The sequence below is a fragment of the Pantherophis guttatus genome, chromosome 17 (genome assembly GCF_059756535.1).
Source record: "Pantherophis guttatus breed Tessera chromosome 17, ASM5975653v1, whole genome shotgun sequence".
Lineage (NCBI taxonomy): Eukaryota > Metazoa > Chordata > Lepidosauria > Squamata > Colubridae > Pantherophis > Pantherophis guttatus.
In genome coordinates, this window is record NC_142079.1 from 4,181,468 (window position 1) to 4,202,067 (window position 20,600).

At 45.4% G+C, this 20,600-nt stretch overlaps 2 protein-coding genes across 2 annotated transcripts in view; both read left to right on the forward strand.

Annotated features, from left to right (window-relative positions):
* Window positions 1–3,139: 3,139 nt before the first annotated feature.
* RPLP0 (ribosomal protein lateral stalk subunit P0) lies at window positions 3,140–10,659 on the forward strand. Its single transcript, XM_034407655.3, has 7 exons — window positions 3,140–3,381; window positions 4,854–5,029; window positions 6,431–6,518; window positions 7,005–7,151; window positions 8,393–8,578; window positions 9,052–9,192; window positions 10,435–10,659. The coding sequence occupies exons 1-7, from the start codon at window positions 3,328–3,330 to the stop codon at window positions 10,588–10,590; spliced, it is 948 nt and encodes a 315-aa protein (XP_034263546.1). The 5' UTR covers window positions 3,140–3,327; the 3' UTR covers window positions 10,591–10,659.
* A 2,385-nt stretch (window positions 10,660–13,044) lies between these two features.
* GCN1 (GCN1 activator of EIF2AK4) overlaps window positions 13,045–20,600 on the forward strand; it is a 71,874-nt gene continuing 64,318 nt past the window's right edge. The window contains exons 1-7 of the mRNA XM_087880511.1: window positions 13,045–13,163; window positions 14,430–14,532; window positions 15,734–15,797; window positions 17,389–17,520; window positions 18,423–18,531; window positions 19,676–19,774; window positions 20,334–20,468. Of these exons, the coding sequence (XP_087736637.1) occupies window positions 13,146–13,163; window positions 14,430–14,532; window positions 15,734–15,797; window positions 17,389–17,520; window positions 18,423–18,531; window positions 19,676–19,774; window positions 20,334–20,468 (660 nt within the window). The 5' untranslated portion in view covers window positions 13,045–13,145. The remainder of the gene's footprint in view (window positions 13,164–14,429; window positions 14,533–15,733; window positions 15,798–17,388; window positions 17,521–18,422; window positions 18,532–19,675; window positions 19,775–20,333; window positions 20,469–20,600) is intronic.

A 20,600-nucleotide genomic window follows, 5' to 3' on the forward strand; every position in this document is an offset into this window, starting at 1 on the left:
ATATATATATATATATAAATCCTTTTTTTAAAAATAGGGGAGGTCGGAGAACTGGAGGAATCTATTAGGAGTGTGTGTGTATATTTCCTTTCCTTTTTTTCTTTTTCCTTCTCTTTTTGCTTATTAAGTAGTTTTGTACGGATCAGGGTTCAACTGGAATGGATTTTGTAAAAACAAGCCAAGACGAGAGAAAGACTTGTTCGTCTTGCCTTCTCCTGGATTTTCAAAAGAGCCTTAAGTCAGGGGTGGGCTTCAAAAATTTTAGCAAGGGGTTCTCTGCCCCGTTGCTGGGTGGGAGTGGCCATGGTGGGCGTGGCCTAGTCAGCCTCCTGCACCACAGTGCGGGGGGGGGTTGCCCTCCCCAGGCTCCGGAGGCTTTTCTTGAGCCTCCGGGAGGGCGAAAACGGCCTCCCCAGGTTCTGAAGGCCAGAAACAGGCCCGTTTCCGGCCTTCCTGAACTTCCGGTACGCCTGTTTTTCGCCCTACCTGAGCCTCCGTACGCACCCTGCACATACCTGCATCCAAAATGGGTTGCATGGGGACTCCTGGGAGGGGCGGGGCGGGATGGGGTGGGCGGGGCCAGCCAGGCGTGGTATTTGAGGGTTCTCCAAACTGCACAGAATCTTAGCTAGAGGTTCTCCCGAACCCCCAGCGGCTGACCCTTGCCTTAAGTTCACTTAAAAAGCACACCTATTAAGATATTTGCTTTTAAGTTCAGATGTTGCTGTTGGGATGTGGTTTGCCATGTAGATTTTACCCTTTGACAGATAGAATTTTTCATTCCTTTTTGCCTCACTGGTTCGGGGTCCCGGATGATAGAGACAAGCTACGAGGGGGGGGCGGTGTCTCCTTTTAGGATCAAACTGGCGATATCCTCTCCCACCTACTTGGGAAATTGGTTGCTGCTGGGTAAAATGTCCTGCGCTGTTCCATGCACCCGAGTCTTCAATGCATTTTTGCATGGATTCTCCGATTTTTTTTTTTTTTTTTAGGGAGAAAGGTTTTTCAAAACCTGAGAGGTGGTCGGTGGTTAAGATGCTGGGTTTGTCAGCTGCAAAAACCGGCAGCCCGTGTTTGAGACCCGAGCGCCACACGACAGGGCGAGCTCCCATCCTCAGCCTCTGCTCCTGTCCACCTAGCAGTACGAAAGCATGCAAGCGCGAGTAGATCAATAGGTACCACTTCGGTGGGAAGATAACAGCGCTACCGTGACGTCATGCTGGCTGCACGACGGCGGAAATGTCTTTGGACAGCGCTGGCTTCAACGGCCTTGAAACAGGGAGGAGCAGCGCCCCCTAGAGTCGGCAACGATTAGCAGAATAAAATCTGCAGGGATTTCATTACCGTTCCTTTCCTTTATTATTATTATTTTTTTCCCTTTTGTTTCCAAAGCCTGAATTTGGGCTGAAGGTTCTTTCAAAATCCCAGCTGTTTTATTTTGCTTTCAACACGAGAATGGTTTGATCTGTTAGGACAAAAAAAAAATAAAATATGTGCCTTTTCCCTCGTTTTCTATGCTTTTCAAAGAACATTTCCCATCTTTTTGGGGTGGACTATCCTATGTTACTGTAGCTTTGGCAATAGAGGCATTTTTTTTTGTTAAAAAATTCCTGTGCTTCACTCCCTTTAAAAAAAAAAAACACAACCATAACTCTTTAAGTGCCTCAAAATGAAGTGGCTCTTGATGAAAACTTCAGCTTTTGTGCTCAGGAAGAGAAGGAGAGGTTTTCCTGTGGAATTATATATTTCTCTCCCCCCCCCTCTCCATTTTCTGTATTCCTTTTTTTGCAATGTGTTTTTTTCCCCCCAAAAGTCCCTGTGATGATGCTAAATAAAAGATTTGGAAGCCAGGCTTGGGTGTCGTTTGTGGCTTAGACTGTGCTTGCGTCTGTGTGTGGGGATAAAAACGGAACGCACAAATTTATTTATTTATTGGTTCGATTTATATGCCGCCCTTCTCCGGAGACTCAGGGCGGCTTACAATGCGTTAAGCAATAAATGAGGAGGGGGGGGCAGAGCTGTGGTGAAATTCACTTTTTTTTTTACTACCAGTTCTGTGGTGTGGTGTGGCTTGGTGGGCGTGGCAGGGGAAGGATACTGCAAAATCTCCATTCCCACCCCACTCCTGGGGGAAAGGATACTGCAAAATCCCCATTCCCACCCTACTCCAGGGGGAAAAGATACTGCAAAATCTCCATTCCCACCCCACTCCTGGGGGGAAGGATACTGCAAAATCCCCATTCCCAGCCCACTCCTGGGGGGAAGGATACTGCAAAATCTCCATTCCCACCCCACTCCTGGGGGAAAGGATACTGCAAAATCCCCATTCCCACCCTACTCCTGGGGGGGAAGGATACTGCAGAATCTCCATTCCCTCCCCACGCCTGGGGGGAAGGATACTGCAAAATCCCCATTCCCACCCCACTCCTGTGGAGAAGGATACTGCAAAATCTCCATTCCCACCCCACTCCTGGGGGGAAGGATACTGCAAAATCCCCATTCCCACCCTACTCCAGGGGGGAAGGATACTGCAAAATCTCCATTCCCACCCTACTCCTGGGGGGGAAGGATACTGCAGAATCTCCATTCCCTCCCCACGCCTGGGGGGAAGGATACTGCAGAATCTCCATTCCCACCCCACTCCTGGGGGAAGGATACTGCAGAATCTCCATTCCCACCCCACTCCTGGGGGAAGGATACTGCAAAATCTCCATTCCCTCCCCACTCCTGGGGGAAGGATATTGCAAAATCCCCATTCCCACCCCACTCTGGGGCCAGCCAGAGGTGATAAAGCTGCTAAACTCCAGATCAGCTGTAGGAGAGCTGTTAAAAAAAATAAAAAGGAAATCTAATTTTAATGTGTTGCCCGTTTAGCCTGCATTGAAAGCGACAGTAAAAGTTATCTTAAAGTCCTTTAAAAAAAAAAAAAATCACAGAACCCTTCCTTTGAGTGACCGTCCCAACCAGCCTATCAGACCCGAGGGGCGGACCTCACCTCGCGCCTCCATTTTCCTATCTCCTCCTCTTCTTTCACGGCTCGCCCAATCCGTGGAAGGAAAAGGCGGGGCCCTCCAGAGGCCGCCCCGCTGATTGGTCGCCGCGTCCTGGGTATAAAAGGCAGCGGCGGGACTCGCGCCACTCCTTTTCTTCTCGTGGCCTCGTGAGGTAAGTCCTCGCTGCGAGGCTACGCGAGCGGCTGGCTTGCTTTGCGGCCTACCTCGGCCGGGCCTAATTTCCCTGCCCCCCTTCTTTCTTTTTCTCCCTTCTCCAGAGAAACGCCGCTGTCTTTAAACCGCCGCCCCGCCGTGCGATCCTTGGGACACCGCGATGCCCAGGGAAGACCGAGCCACGTGGAAGTCCAACTACTTCCTCAAGATCATCGTGAGTCTCCAGGGCGAGGGCGCTCCTGAGCATGTGCAGAGTGCCTGGCTGGGGAAGGGGGGGGCAACTGTGTCTCCGTCTCTCTCTCTCTCTTGTTAGGATCAGCCAAGGAGGAAAACCAAGAGAAAAAGACTTTTTTTTTTTTTGTAGAAATGGAATTTTATTCCATTTTCATTTTAAAATTGTATTTTATTCCAATTTCCTTTAAAATGGCTTTTATCAATTTTTTTTTTAGTAATAATTGGTTTCTGGAATTTTGCGCTTTGATATTAGCCCCAAGGGCTAATCAAAGAAAGAAAAGGGGAAAAAAATAAATAAAAAGAAATTAAATGGTATATAGATAAGAATAAGAATAAGAATAATTTTATTTCTATACTGCCCTTCTCCCGAAGGTCTCAGGGCGGTGTACAGCCTATTAAAAACAGAGATGAAATGGTATATATAAAATAAAAAATAAATACATTATCATAGATAAAATAGATAAAATAAAAATGGTATAGATAAAAAAGTAAAACTGTCTATATATAATGAATAAAAATAAAATGGCATAGATAAATAAAATATTAAAAAGCTGGTATAGAGAAATAAAAAATAAAATGGTGTAGATAAAGTAGGTATAAAATTTAAAAATGGTATGGATAAAAAGTAAAACTATAAAGTGAATAAAAATAAAATGGTATAGATAAATAAAATATAAGAAAGCTGGTATAGAGAAATAATAAATTTTAAAAAATGGTGTCTATACAAAATAAATTTAAAAGATAGTATATTATAAAATGGTATATACACTGCTCAAAAAAAATAAAGGGAACACAAGCAGAAGACATCTGAGATCTGAATGAATGAATGAAATAGGCTTATTAAATACTTTGTTCATTACATACAGTAGTTTTGTGTTCCCTTTAGTTGTTTGAGCAGTGTATAAACTACTGTATGTAAAGAACAAAGTATGTAATAAGGCTATTTCATTCATTCATATCGGATGTTTTCTGCTTGTGTTCCCTTTATTTTTTTGAGCAGTATATATTAAAAATAAAATTAAAATGACATATAAAATGATGAATAAATAAAATAAAGATGGCAGATTATCAAACGGTATATATAAAATAAAAACGGTATATAGAAACCAAGAAATAAAATGGTATATAGTAATACTAATACCAACAATAATAATGACACATTGTGGATTATTCATTAGGCCATATTGGATGCAAAGGACAAAATACAGAACTGTATTGTCACCTTACGTTAGAAGAGCGTAAAAAAAAAATCGAATAGAAGAAAATGCAAATTGTATTTTCGTGAGGCATCCCTACAATTTCCTCCTTTTTCCTGATCTGGAATAATGCCATTACACCCTTCTCCCTCCAGGAATAAAACAGATTGAAGGGATTGGAGTATGTCAATTCCCTTTGAAGTTTGCCTACTTGTTTGAATAACGATAACCCCAAATCCTCGTTTTATTCCTTCAGCAACTCCTGGACGATTATCCAAAATGTTTCATCGTGGGAGCGGACAATGTCGGCTCCAAGCAGATGCAGCAAATCCGGATGTCCCTGCGTGGGAAGGCAGTTGTCCTCATGGGGAAGAATACCATGATGCGTAAAGCCATCCGAGGCCATCTGGAAAACAACCCTGCTCTGGAAAAGTTAGTACTCCAAAGCTTCCGGGGCTCTCAAGTGTTCTAGAGCAGTGGTTCTCAACCTTTCCTTCAGGTAGAATCTTAGCTTAGAATCAAGATCAGAGGAAGCATTAGTACCGCTTTATAAAACCCTAATAAGGCCACACCTGCAACCAGTTTTGCTCACCGTACGACAAAAAAAAAGAGGTTGAGACTTTGGAAAAAGTTCAGAGAAGAGCAACTAAGATGATCAAAGGGCCTGGAGATTAAAATAGATGAACGGTTTGCAGGAACTGGGTATGGCTAGTCTAGAGAAAAGAAGGACTAGGGATGACATGATAGCAGTGTTCCAGTATCTGAGGGGCTGCCACAAAGGAGAGGGAGGGGAGTCCAATTTATTTGCCAAAGTATTTGAAGTCAAGACAAGAAGCAACAGATGGGAACTAACCAGAGGCAACCTGGAATTAAGGAGAAACTTCCTAACAGTGAGGACAGTTAACCAGTGGAACATCTTGCCACAAGAAGTTGCGGGTGCTTCATCACTGGAGGTTTCTAAGAAGAGACTGGACAGCCACTTCTCTGTGATTGTATAGGATCTTCTGCTTGAGCGGTGGGCTGGGCTAGAAGACCTCCAAGGTCCCTTCCAGCTTTATTCACCATGGACCCCTTTTAAATATCTTCACGGACCCCCGAGAGTTAAGCTCAAGATTTAAAGCACTAAACTGCATCAATCTCCCGGTGTGTGTGTGTGTCGAGGATTACAGGTAGAGAAACACTGTTTTAGAGGAATTCTTCCTTGAGTCAAACAGAATAAGATTTGGTTGTGGACAAGGCCCCATAGGATCTTAGCTTTTATTTTCTAAAATAAACACAACAAGCCAGTCCTTAACACCTGGGGGGGAAAAAAAGTTTAAAAGACAAGCTGCCAGGCTAAAAACCAGGAGACTTGATTCTAGTCCTCCCTGGGCATAAAAACCGGCTGGGTGACTTCGAGCTACCTTACAGGGTTGTGAGGAAAATAAAAGAGGAGAAGGGAGTATTAAGCATGCTTGTGGGATTTTTTTTAAAAAAAAAAATCTTCATTAATTTTCTGCTCACAAAGTAGTTTTGGTCCAGACATAAACTTGACTCGTCTTGTAAGTCTTGAGTTTCAGTTCTATGAAATACGGCCAGCCCAGACCTTTTCTGCCAGCCTGTATTGACTTTACCTGAATGAATCACAACATCTTAGTTGCAAAACGAGAATTTCGCAACAGACCTGCCGTCCTTTTGACTTCTGGTCCTCTAGCCGAATGAGGTTGCCTTTCCCGAGCTAGTTAAATCCCTCCAAAATTAGCTTTTTCTATTCCGCAAGTGGTTAGCACACATTATTCTTTTTTAAAGTTGCTCGGTTGGAATGATGACAAATAACGCTGGCTGTGTTTTTAGGTTGCTGCCTCACATCCGTGGGAACGTGGGCTTTGTGTTCACCAAAGAGGATCTGACCGAAATCAGGGATATGCTGTTGGCCAACAAGGTAAATGGAAGCTGGGGATAGAAATGGTTCAAGCTGTCAAAGGGTTTCAAGGAACACCCCCAACGAAAGAAGACTCCGAATCTTGAAGTTCCTCAAAGTTCCATTTTATTAGAGATGTCTTATTGGCACATCTGGGAAAACCTGAATCTGAAAGCTTCCAGGTTTTCCCACCCAAAGGAAAGTCCAAGTCTCTGTCAATCACCCACATGTCCATCAAATGGTCCAATCCAAGCACCGTCCCAACTGGAGATTCCTCCCAGTCACACCCCTCCAGGTGCAGGGCAGGATGGCCTTGACGCTATGAGAAAGGAATGTTATTATGACTACATATCACCCATGCTCCATACAATCCCCCCTCCCAGTTTCCCACAGTAGTAAATGTGGCAGGCCTGAAGATCCAACGAAAAAGATGGCTTCCAGGCCTGACACAGGTATAGCCGAGCTGAGGATGAATATTTGCGGATTCTTTTCTCTCTCTCATTCTAGGTGCCAGCTGCTGCCCGGGCTGGAGCAATTGCCCCCTGCGATGTCCTTGTGCCAGCTCAAAACACTGGCCTGGGTCCTGAAAAGACCTCTTTTTTCCAAGCTTTGGGCATCACCACCAAAATCTCCAGAGGCACCATTGAAATCTTGGTGAGTCCTGAGTTAAGGGCCCCTTGCCACGCGTTGGCTAGTGCGATGGGTTACCGGGTCGCCCAGCTTTGCTAGAAATCGAGAGACTTGGGAATTCTAGCCCTCCCTTAGTTGTGAGATCCGATTAACGGGGAACCCAAATCCCAATTCTTCAGTGAGCGGTGTGTGACTTTTTAACCTTTCTTCGGACATTAAGCGAATCACCTGGTCACGTTAAGCTTCTAACTTAGGTTCGTTGTAAGCCCCCCTGAGAAGGTTCCAAAGGGCAATCATGTGATGTATTCCGGTTACCAAGTGCCCCAATTCTGATCACGGGGACACTTCGGGGGTGATAAGTGTGAGGACCTGTTGCAAGTTATTGTAACTTTGAACTGCCATTAAATAATAAACGTAAGTCAAGGTCTCCTGTAGCCAAATTTAGTTTATTGTCATTGCACGAAATTAAATGCCATCTTCAGTGTACATTATAACTATAAAAATAAAACACAAACACCCATCCTTCACATTCTATACAATTGAACTGAAAACTGATATTGCATTAATATTGCACTATACAGTAGAATTCAATATAGTTACTGCTCTGGGATAGAAGCTGTTTTTCAGCCTTTTTGTCTTTGTTTTTATTGTCCTGTACCGGCTGCCAGATGGTAATAGTTCCAAAAAAGGGTGCCCAGGATGAGATGGATCTTTAAGAAAGTTTTGAGCTTTCTTAAATTTGGCTTAAATTTGGTTTTATGTTTGGCTGCATTGTTTATTTACTTATTTGTTGGATCTCTTAAGGCCACCAAACTCCCAAGAAGACTGGCTGCTTGCGATTAAGTCAATAAAAACAGATTAAAAACCACATAGTTGGTTTTTAGACTAAAACAGCAATGCCCAACGTGCAAAAACTGAGCAGGGGCTCCTTGGCCAGCTTGGCACAGCCAACTTGCCACGGGACAATTCACTGCAGCTTATCGGCCATGGGAAAACTCGCCACGGGACAATTCAACCATTTTATTTCGTGGCAAGCTGCCCAATTTTTGTCGTTCACGTTTCATTCTGTCCCTCCTATTGCATCCTTCCTTTCATTCTTCTTCTATTTCACCGTTTCTTTGATATTAACTTGTCCCGCGGTGATGGGGTGTGGCCAATTGGCCGCGAACGAATTGTCCTAGACCCTCCGTAGCGTGTTGTCAAGATAACGGCTTCCTGAAATTGCCCTGTCTTCTGATCCCTCCCTCCCTTTCTCGTTTCTTTAGAGCGACGTGCAGCTGATCAAAACTGGAGACAAAGTGGGCGCCAGCGAAGCCACTCTGCTGAACATGTTGAACATCTCGCCCTTCTCCTTCGGGCTCATCATCCAGCAAGTGTTTGATAACGGCAGCATTTACAATCCGGAAGTTCTGGATATCACTGAGGAAACTTTGCACAAGCGCTTTTTAGAAGTAAGCAAGGCTCTCGGACTTCAATGACCCATCCCATCCGTGCCATGGCCCTTGTGAGGAATCAGAACAAAGCAGCTGAGGAGAGAGTAGGATGGTGGAGAGAAATTTAGGGAAAGTTTTATCTCTGTTGATTAAATTGATTAAGTAGAAAAATAGGGACCACCTTTGGTGGGAAGGGAACAGCGTTCCGTGCGCCTTTGGTGTTTAGTCATACCAGCCACATGACCACGGGGATGTCTTCGGACAGCGCTGGCTCTTCGGCTTTTGAAACGGAGATGAACACTGCCCCCTAGAGTCGGGAACGACTAGCACGTATGTGCAAGGGGAACCTTTATGTGTTACTAAGGTGAACCACTAGCAGCTTTTATTTTCAGTTGCTTCTTGAATGTGGAGGTTAGGGGGCCAGACTGAAAGCAGCTGAACGCTGTCCTGAGAATGGGATGTTTGCAACCTGTCTCTTTTGTCCCTTGTAGGGCGTCCGTAACGTAGCCAGCGTGTGCCTGCAGATCGGCTACCCTACTGTGGCCTCCCTGCCCCACTCCATCATCAATGGGTACAAGCGAGTCCTGGCTGTGGCCGTGGAGACAAACTACTCTTTCCCATTAGCTGAAAAGGTAAGGTTGTTTAAGGCAAGGCTCCCCAACTCCCGGTCCTTGGCCTTCCAGAAACCGGTCCACACAAACAAGCAAAGCCCCATCCGCGAGATGCAGGCGGAGCCACGCCCCCCTCCGGTCCACGGAAAACCTCCATGGAACCGGTCCCGGCGGCCCAAAAAAGGTTGGGAGCTGCTGGTTTAAGGGATCTTGACTTGAAACATTAGAAGGATTGGAGTCGTCTTGCTGGCAGGTTTGAATTTTTTAGGATCTCAAATCACAAGGCTCTTGTCCCTGAACAAAATTTGTATACACCCCATGGAAAACCAAACCCACATAACTCCCAAGTGCAGTGAGAAACCTGAGGAATTAAGCCTGCCTCTGTATTTGGGTTATCCCTTGCAGAGAAATTTACTCTTACTTTTGGCAAATATGGTTCACTGCTTTTGAAGATAACCTTGCTGCAAAAATGACACAAACTGTTGTACGTTTTGAGGACTTGCAAGTCTGTTGAGGCTAGCTTCCAGTCTACTGTTGGCTTTTTATTCCTGTCGTGGCCGGCCAGTGGAGCTGGCAGCAGCGGACAGTGAGGACGTTGGGGAGGAACCAGGAGCCAGTCCTGGAATCTGGGGAAGGCTCTGGTGAGGGCTCTGCGTTACGCGGACAGGGCCATATGCCAGTTATCAGCTGTCTTCAGAATCAGACATCAGTGAGGCAGACTAACAGCTGGAGCCTGTTCCCAGTGTGTGCATGCACAGAGTTGCCAGACGAAGGGAACAGCTAAAGAACAAGGGTCGACTTGGGAGTAAGGCTACAAGTGGATGATGAATGGCCTCTCCCAGAGGGAATAAAAGAGGAGCGAAAGGGGAGTGGAGTTTGCAGGAGACAGTTAGTTCGCTTAATTGATTTGTGACTCTCCGAGATTCCTTGCCAAGTTTTGAAGATATCAGCCTGGCAGCTCTCCAAGCCAGATAAGGTCCGTGACTGTCAATTCTCCCTTGAAAGACTTTGCTGGATGTGAATGAGAGGAATTCACAGTCACTTAATATAAAGTTAATAAAAAGGGGTTTTTGTCGGGATAAGGAGTCTGTTTCATGCTCTTGGGGAAGCCTCGGTCAGAACAATTCCTTTGGGCTCAGTTCCATGTCCCCATAAGACCTTTCAACGTTCTGTGGAGAGTCTGGAAAAGCAGAAAACGGCCAGCTTTGGAAGGATATTTTGACACTTGAAACATGACTGATTTTTTTCCCCTCCCCCTTGCAGGTGAAGGCCTTCTTGGCTGATCCATCAGCTTTTGCCGCTGCTGCCCCGGCAGTGACCGAAGCAGCCGCTCCTGCTGCAGCAGCTCCGGCCAAAGAAGAGGTCAAGGAAGAATCTGAAGAATCTGATGAGGACATGGGCTTTGGGCTTTTTGACTAACCCACCTGTCCTAGGCCGGGTAGAGTGAAATTCAAAAGAGAGAAATAAAAAGTATACTTCTTTACCACATCCTATGGAAGTGGCCGGTTGAGTTTGTCCGAATTGTTTTGCCTGAGTTAGCAGACAACGGCGGTACTATTGGTGTCATTCTGGAGTAGATAGTCCTCCTGCTTCATTACATAGGCAAAATTGTTAGTCTTAATTCCAGGTTTTGAAATGGTTCAACTTTTTAAATTATGGCAACCAGAAACCTTTTTAAAAAAGTTTTTAGAATCACTTCAATTTAGATCTCCGTTTCTGGATCAATAGGAATAATCCTTTGCAACATTTGCATGATGTATTGTTAGTTGCGAAATCATGTCCGACCCATCGCGACCCCATGTACGACGTTCCTCCAGGCCTTTCTGTCCTCTACCGTCCTCTGGAGTCCATTGAAAGCTCACACTGTCTGCTTCAGGGACTCCATCCAGCCACCTTGTTCTCTGCCATCCCCCTTCTTTTGCCCTCCATCGTTCCCAGCATTTGGCTCTTCTCCAGGGAGTCCTTCCTTCCTTCTCCTTAGGTGGCCAAAGGATTTGAGTTTCCTCTTCAGGATCTGGCCTTCCAAAGAGCAGTCAGGGTTGATCTCCTCTAGGACTGACTGGTTGGATCTCCTTGCAGTCCAAGGGACTCGCAGGAGTCTTCTCCAGCACCAGAGTTCAAAAGGCCTCAATTCTTTGGCGCTCAGCCTTCCTTATGGTCCCAACTTTCACAGCCATCCATTGCAACTGGGAAAACCATCACCTTGACTATCTGTTCAGTGTATTTAGCTACCATTTGATAAAATATTAGGACCAACTGCTGAAGGGTACAAAGGGTTGAAAGCATACGAACGGGACAAATCCTTTGTGGTGTCCAGAGTGGATTTTGGAACTCCGAAGATGAAACTACTGAAAGAAAGGCAATAATTGTCAAGTCTGATCTGAAGACAGATAGGTGGGAAGTGGTGCCCTTGAAGAATAGCCAACAACATGTCTATGGAGATTGTCTTGTCATCCAGGTCACAGTTTGTCCCAAAGGTGGTTTTTTTAAGGAGGCAACTGGATTTTCTTGCTTTTTCTTCTGAAGATATTTCACTTCTCATTCAAGTAGCTTCAGCTCTGGACTGGATGGTGGAGGATGGAAAGATTTATATATTTATATTCCAGCGGGTCATTTGCATCCTTTTAGAGGGTCGTTAAAAAGACCCGGTGGCTAAGACGCTGAGCTTGTCGATCGAAAGGTTGGCAGTTCAGCGGTTCGAATCCCCAGCGCCGCGTAACGGGGTGAGCTCCCGTGACTTATCCCAGCTTCTGCCAACCTAGCAGTTCGAAAGCACATAAAAAAATGCAAGTAGAAAAATAGGGACCACCTTTGGTGGGAAGGGAACAGCGTTCCGTGCGCCTTTGGCGTTGAGTCATGCCGGCCACGTGACCACGGAGACGTCTTCGGACAGCGCTGGCTCTTCGGCTTTGAAACGGAGATGAGCACCGCCCCCTAGAGTCGGGAACGACTAACACATATGGGCAAGGGGAACCTTTACCTTTAGAGGGTCTTTGAGGCCACTTGGAGGTTTATCTGTGTCCTCAGGCTCACCTGAACGGTGCTCCTGGTTCCTGTAGTTTACAATTTTTTCCTCCGGAAATCCATTCCTACCATTCCCATCATTCCAAGGGTGTTCATCCCAAATTGTACAGCTAAACGAATGGTGTGCATGGACTTTTAATGTTTTTAAAATGTTTTTATAATGGTTTTTAAAATAATTTTCCTATGTTCTTTGTTGTATTATTTTTTGCTGTAAGCCGCCCAGAGTCCCGCCTTGGGAGTTGGGCGGCATAGAAATTTGATAAATTAAATTAAATTAAAAGTGTAGGGATTCTCAGTCCTCCAGTTATCCCAAAGATGCTTTTTTTTCAGGAGGCCACTGGACTTTCTTGTTTTTTTTTCTTTTGAAGAGGTTTCACTTCTCCTCCAAGAAGCTTCTTCAGATCCCTTACACTCTAGTCAGAGTTGAGGAAGCTCCTTAGGGGAGAAGCGAAACCTCTTCAAAGGAAAAAAAAAACCCAGAAAGTCCTGAAAAAAAAGCCCTTCTGGGATCTCCCAACAACATGTAATTTTAAAAATACTGTATTTTGAAACTGGTAAGAATTCATGGGAGGTCTGGAAATTTATGCCATGATTCGAATAAGGGAAAAACCCATTGAGGGCTGATGAATAAGGGAAAGGATAGAAATAAAAATAAGGGAAAGGGAAGGGATAAAATAAATAAAGGGATGAAATAAAATAAGATTGAAGGAAAATCTGGCCGTTTCCCTTTTTTTGGCGAGTCAAAAACACCCAATTCCCATCACAAGCACATTGCTCCCAAAGGGGGGGGGGAAAGGAGGAGGGAGCTCAATGCGCAGGCGCGCTCAGGCCTCCGCCTGTCTTCAAGTATCGAAGGTTTCTCTTCTCCCCGCCACTCGAGTGCGCGTTTCGTGACGCCATCAACCCGCGCCGGAAGTGAAGCGGAACAATTTCCGGGCGGAGCCGGCGCGATGGCGGCTGACACGCAGGTGGGTTCTATCGAAGGCCGAAAGAAAAAAAAAGAAGCCGGGCAAAGCAACCCGCCCGTCGCCCGGCTCGGCTCTGTTCCTCGGGCGAGAAGCCGCGTTTCCTTCCGTCGGCTCCTCGCTTGGGTCGGTTCTAAGGAGGCTCCGTGCGGGTTGCAGAGGGCCGCAGGGAGCCTCTCTTTCTCTCTCTCTCTATGGATCCCAGCACTATCAGGAGCCCGTGGTGGCCCCATGGTTCCCAGCACGGGCGTCGGGGTAGCCATCAGGAGGGGGATGATGGGTTTTGTAGTCAACAAGCCCCGGGCAACGGCGGGGGGGGGGGGCCTTGCAAGTCGACCTGGAGGGGGGGGGGGAGAAGCAGGACAGGTAGTCCTCGCTTTACGACCGCTGTCTGTCTGTCTCTCTCTCTCTCTCTTTCTCTCTCTCTCTCTCTCACACACACACACACACAAATTCACATCATTAAGCGAGAAATCTGTTCAGGGAGTGTTTTTTCCCCTGTCCCCATTTTACGACTTAATCTAGCCGCTTTTGTTAAGCGAGTCCCCGCCATCGTTAAGTCATTACTACTAACGACTTAACGATGGCATATAGTATCCTATAAGTAGTAGAGTATAGCCCAGTGGTTCCCAACCCTTTTTTTTTTTTTTGGCCATGCCCCACCTAAGTATCTCTAAAATCCTGATGCCCTGCCCCCCCCCCCAAACGTGACATATAATTCTTATTCAAAAAGTGAACTGCAACTCACTTGGAGGAAGTCTTAAAGGCCATTAACTTGGTTTAAACAAGGTTCCAATTGCCCCAGTTAAAAATCAAATTGCCCCTCTTTTGGGGCCCGGGAACCACTGGTATAGCCTTTATTTGTACTTTGTATATCATGTAGACAACGAAATTGGTTTTAGCCTCACTGGTGCAATCCGTGAGAAAAAAATACAAACAACATAAAAACCCTGTTTCCCCCTCAAAATAAGACATCCCCTGATAATAAGCCCAATTGGGCTTTTGAGCACATGGCAATAAGGCCAAACGCTTATTTCATGGCTCAGAAAAATATAAGACACTGTGGAGCCTTCTTGGAACTGCTGAAAGGAGCCGTGTTGTGGAACTGTGCTTTCTGCCCTGTGTCTCTTCACCTGTTGAACACAGGGATCTTTGATGATCTTTACTGGATTATTCTTGATCCTTTTGATTATCTTTTGCATCTCCAAAAGGGACCTCACAGGAACGATCTTCTCTTCCCCTACCCCAAATCTCTTAACATTTGTTTAGGTTTCTGAAACGCTGAAGAGATTTGCAGTGAAAGTGACCACCTCCAGCGTGAAGGAGCGCAGAGAAATCCTCAGCGAACTTGGAAGATGCATTACTGGGAAAGGTACTTATACGATGTCAGAATATGGGTCGTCCTTGACTTACGAACGCAGTTGAACCCCACATTTCTGCTGCTAAGTGAGACAGTTGAGAAGCGAGCCTTTCCTCGTTTTACAACCTTTCTTGCCACAGTTGTTAAGTTGAATCACCGAAGCTGTTAATAACACACTTGTTAATCTGGATTTGAATTGAATTTGTTTGCGCGAAAAATGACAAAAGTTGGAGGTCTCTGGGCCACTGCAACAGTGATAAATCCAGGCCAGCCGCCAAGCATCCAAATTTCGATCACATGACCACGGGGTTGCTGCAAAGATCATACGTGTGAAAACAATGGGGAGAAATCACCTTTCCCAGTGCCATTTTAACTTTGGTCACTAAATCAAAGTTGTAAGTTGAGGGCTACTTGTAGCACTGAATAGAAAAGAGTCTAAAAAAGTTTAATTAAATCTCAATTTTAGCTCTGGACATGAGGGGTGTTTTCATCAGAATTGCAATGTGTGAAACGGCTTCTCTGCCTCTAGACCAATGACCATAGCTCCCTTCAAAATCTAATTGCCCATTGGTTCATCATCATCATCATCATTTTAGCCACTGTCTACCCATTGCAGGATGAAGGCCTCTTCCTCATGTTCCCAACCCAACAGTCCTGAGCTTTTCATTGCCAATTAGGCCCACCATACTTGCTGATGTTGCCCATCCATTTTGTTTTATGTTTCTTTTGTGGACGCTTTTTGATCAACGTTGGTTGACGTTTGTGGGGAAAATAGAAAATAATAGGACAGGGATGTCAAACTCAAGGCTCGGGGTCCGGATCAGGCCCACTGGGTGCTTAGATCTGTCCCGCGGGGCTGCCTTGGAAATTGGGAAGGACTGGCCCGCTATGCCTTTCCCAGCGAAAACAGAGCTTGTGAGGGCTCTGTTTTTGCTGGCAGAGTGTTGCAGGAGGCGGTTGCAGGCGAAAACGGAGCTCGGGAGCCCGTTTTCGCTGGCAGAGCGTTCGGGCCACCACAAGTGCCCCTGACACGATTGTTCAGCTGGCCATGCCCCCCCCCGCGCCCCCACCCCGAGCTCAAACACAACCCTGATGCGGCCCTCAATGAAATCGAGTTTGACACCCCTGACGTAGGGCGTTAAAACATTGTTTTTGATTTTAAGCATTGCTTTTCATTGAAGTACTGTGTTGAATTTGGTTTGGTCTTTCGTAGATCTGCCAGAAGGCGCAGTGAAGGGACTGTGTAAACTTTTCTGCCTCACTCTGCATCGATACAGGTAATTGTGTCAAACTGGATAGTTGGGAGACTTTGCCCTCCGGTTCAGATAATGTTTATTTGTTCTGGCGCGGTGTATGGAAGCAGATTTAGAGGCTTAATGATAAGGCTTCTCTCTCATTTAAAATTGTCTGCTTTTTTTTTTTTTTTTTAGCACTGTTCCGATTGGCCATAAATTTTTTGTGTGAGATATTATTTGTGTTTTATTGTATAGTATTGTAATGTAATAGGGACGCAGTGGTTCAGTGGCTAAGATGCTGAGCTGTTGATCGAAAGGTCCATGCGCCTTTGGCATTGAGTCATGCCAGCCACATGACCATGGAGATGTCTTTGGACAGCGCTGGCTCTTCGGCTTTGAAACGGAGATGAGCACTGCCCCTAGAGTTGGGAACGACTAGCACATATGTGTGAAGGGAACCTTTACCTTTTTATTGTAATGTAGGGTGCTTAGCCACAATGTATACAATTTTATTTATGAACCTCGTGCTTTGATATGGCCTATAGGCTAATCAATAAAGCTATAATAATATTAAAAACTTGATTTTTTCCAAACCATTCTTTTAAAAAAAATAATTATATGGTCTCACCAGACTGCCTGGAGAAATACACAGTAAATGAGATTGTTTTGGAAAAGAATTTCTTTTATCTTTAACAATTTTGTCTGCTGCAAAATTGTTTATAAGGACCGAAGACAAAGCAAAACAGATTCCTGTAAATAAAGAAATATGTTTTCAGTTCACAGATGAAACTTTTAACTAGTGATCATGTACAATAGCATTGCACAATTTGTTCCTTCTGGATGCAGAATTCCTGCCCAGCATTCATTTTGGGGATTAATTATGAAAGAGTGCTTTTATTCAGAAATTTGCAAGTCTGGCTCATATTTTGACTTTATCTAAAAGAGATGGAAATACAAAACACAGTTCTCTTTACTAGTTTTTAAAATGTACGTTGTAATCTCTTCTGTGTTACAAAAGGGAACTCAGACATATTGTATAGTTATAAATATAATTGTAAAAATATTACAACAGAAAAACAGAGCTGGAAAGGACTTTGGAGGTCTTTTAGTCCAACCCTCTGCTCAAGCAGGAGACCCTGTACCATTGCAGACAGGTGGCTGCCCAATCTCTTAAAAGCGCCCACAATTTCTGGAGGCAAGGAGTTCCACTGGTTAATTGTTCTCACTGTCAGGAAATTCCTCCTTAGTTCTAGGTTGCTTCTCTCCTTGATTAATTTCCATCCATTGTTCCTTGTCCTGCGTTCAGGTGCTTTGGAGAAGGGGTTGATCCCCTCTTCTTTGTGGCAGCCCCTCAAATATCGGAAGACTGCTATCATGTCACCCCAATCCTCCTTTTCACCAGATTAGATATACCCAATTCCTGCAGCCATTCTTCATATGTTTTAGCCTCCAAGCCCCTAATCCTCTTTAGCAAAGGTTACCTTCAGCCTTTGCTAAAGAATAAACCTTTGCTATAGAAATAAACAGGCAGGTTATTAGGAAAGCTTGATTGAGGGCAGGATATTTCAGAACCAAAATTTTTCAGCTCACAATCTCTCCCCTTCCTGTCTCTCAATTGCCGCATTTTTGCTAGAGATGCCGCATCACACAGAGCCCTTCAAACAGCTCTTCGGCAGCTTGCCGAATGCCAGCCAGAAGTGACCGCGAAGAATCTTTTGTGCTCCCTGCAATCTTCAGGAATCAGCAGCAAATCTGGGGGATCCAGGTGAGAGATGCGCGCTGAGCAAAGATCTCTTTGGGAACAGAACTGAAGAAGCTTCTTGGGTAAGAAGCGAAATGTTTTTTAAAAAAAAAACCCAAGAAAGTCCAGTTGCCTTTTGGAAAAAAAGTACTTTTGGGATTAGTTCCCAATTACTGACCTTTATCAGGCTTGGAGAGTGGCCAGGCCAATATCTTTCAGACTCCACGCTGTAACTGACAATACTTGGCAAGAATGCAGGAACAGATCTTCACCCAAATGAACTAATTGTCTCCTGCAAACTCCCCTCCCCTTCGTGCCTCTTTATTCCCTCTGGGAGGGGCCATTCACCGACCACCTGTGGCTTTACTCCTGAGTCGACCCTTGTTCTTTAGCTGTTCCCTTCGTCTGGCAACTCTGTGCATGCGCACACTGGGAACAGGCTCCAGCTGTTCATCTGCCTCACTGATGTCTGATGCCGAAGGCAGCTGATAACTGTCAGACGGCCTTGGCCCCATCTCTGCCTCCGACGCAGAGCACTTCCCCAGACTCCAGGACTGGCCCACGTTCCTCCCCAACCTCCTCACTCTCCGAATCGGCTGCCAGATCCGCTGGCTGCTGGCGGGGGATTACAGGGTCATTAAAAGAAGATGATAATGAGATGATCAGATGCCTTGGGCTTTATTTGTCCCTGGCCATTATACAAGCAGTTGAGGAAGTTGTAATCAAATTGTAGCAGGGGGCAATGAAATGAATTCACGTGAATCGATGGTACACTAGAAGTATGCGTCTTGGTACAGCTGCAATCCTTCGGCTTACTCTGTAACGTTTGACTAACTTTCCCGTCTGCACCCAGCGATGGGAATCACATGATGCTGCCAAAACCCTGAAATATATAATTCCCTTGTTTTTTTCCTTTCTTGTCACAGCAAGAGCAGTGCTTCTGCTGCTTCGCTGGCTCTCTCATGGACCTGCCTGCTCGTTCGCATTGTCTTCCCGACGCAAGACAAGAGGCATGGAGAGACATGGGAGAAACTGGTATGAAGTGTCAGCATTTCAAATTAAGCTCTTTTCCAGCGCTGACATGATTGAAATGAATGAAAGAGAAGAAGCGTTGATTTATTGCTGAGATGAACTTTTACCTAGTTTTCTGCATACAGCAGATAGTGTTACCTGGGTGACGGAGGGAGGGGGCAAATTCCTGTGAAAGAACGTGCTTGGGATGAAGAGATGGATCTGCATGATGGCCAATGGGACATTGGGGTTGGAGAGCGGAAGGGGAGGGTGTTGGAAGGAGGGGCCAGTTTGGCTGCAACAGAGTTCAGAAATGTCGTTCTCTATTCTTAAATAAAGAAAAAAGATTCATTAGACTTTGCGTTTGAAAATGAAGTTTATTTAAGATAGCAATGAAACCTGACAGACAGCCAAACTGGCCCCTCCTTCCAACACCCTCCCCTTCCACTCTCCAACCCCAATGTCCCATTGGCCATCATGCAGATCCATGCCTTGATTCTCCTGTGAGACCTTAATCTTGGTTGGATTACAGGTAGTCCTTTGTGGTCCTTTAGGAACTGGACCCCAAATTTCCGTTGTTTAAGCAAGACAGTTGTTAGGTTGAGTTTTGCCCCGTTTTACGATCTTTCTCGCCCCGATTGTTAAGCAAATCACTGCAGTTGTTGAGGACTAATGGATGACTTGGTACTTGCAGGCATCATGCTGTAGGCCTTGTAGGTAAAACATTCTATATTTGATTATTTGATAGTATAGACCAGTAATGGCTAACCTTTTTGCTGTTGCATGCCAAAAGGGGGGCACGCGGAGGCCAAAACCTTTTTTTGTTGTTTTCCTCTTCTAAATTTACATGCGTCTTATAGTCAGGTGTGTCTTATCGTCTGAAAAATACGATAGTATTCAAAAACAATGGAAGTTGTAGATGATGAGTTTCCTAGACCAAAATATCTGGAGGGATGACAAGATACCAAACTACTAAGTAGTCCAAAATACCGGGAGGGCATCATCCTGGGGAAGACTGAGGCAGACTTCCTGGTCCCCTCAGCCCTTGCTTGCTTCAAAATAATGACCCCATGAAATATGGCTGCTGACCAGCAGTTTCCACAAGCTAGAAACAGATCAAGGATTGTCCGTGATATTAAATGATCCCTTTGCTTGTCTTTATTAACAGGTTGAAGTTCAGTGTTTCCTTCTGTTGGAGATCCTGGGCGGGTCCCGCAAACCTGTGGTGAATGGCGCCGTGAAGAAATTGAACAGACTCTGGAAAGAGGTGAAGTTACATTTTCGGCAAACGCCATCCGCGTTTCAATTAGGCCTGTCCATCTCATATCTTCTGGATGTGTTGAGATTGTATATCTTGACCGGGCTTGGAAGAAATCATGATCCAATACAGTGAGGCAGTGTCCCTTGGACTGCAAGGCCATCCAACCGGTCAGTCCTAGAGGAGGTCAACCCTGACTGCTCTTTAGAAGGCCAGATCCTGAAGAGGAAACTCAAATGCTTTGGCCTCCTAATGAGAAGGAAGGACTCCCCAGAGAAGAGCTTAATGCTGGGAACGATTGAGGGCAAAAGAAAAAGGGAACGTCAGAGAACGAGGTGGCTGGATGGAGACACTGAAGCAGTCGGCCTGAGCTTCAATGGACTCCAGAGGATGGTAGAGGACAGGAAGGCCTGGAGGAACATCGTCCATGGGGTCGCAATGGGTCGGACACAACTAAAATACAAAAAAATATCTGCATTGGGGGTATAGGGATTGCAGGTCAAAGCAGGCTCTTCTGTTTGGCTTCTCATAAGCAGTTATTTTTTTCTTCTTCTTCTTTTGACCTCAGAATCCTGGGCTGGTGGATCAGTATCTCTCCATCATTCTTCATTTGGAAGCCAATCAGGGATATGCGATCATGCTGGGCCTACTTGTGCAGTTCTGTACTAGCCAGAAAGATCTCAGCACCATCAACAAACACAAGGCAAGTTTTTTTTTTTTTTTTTTTAAAGGCCATTTGGGATTGGAGAAAAATAACGGCTGCTCAGCAAATGGCGAGCGGTGCGGTAGGGCGAGAGACAGGTAGACCTCGACTTAACGACCGCAACTGAGCCCA

Excerpts from the sequence above, each read along its gene's own strand:
- RPLP0 (XM_034407655.3), top strand. The coding sequence starts at position 3,328 with ATGCCCAGGGAAGACCGAGCCACGTGGAAGTCCAACTACTTCCTCAAG. Across the intron at positions 5,030-6,430 it reads AACAACCCTGCTCTGGAAAA|GTTGCTGCCTCACATCCGTG; the intron begins GTTAGTACTCCA and ends CTGTGTTTTTAG. Across the intron at positions 7,152-8,392 it reads GAGGCACCATTGAAATCTTG|AGCGACGTGCAGCTGATCAA; the intron begins GTGAGTCCTGAG and ends TCGTTTCTTTAG.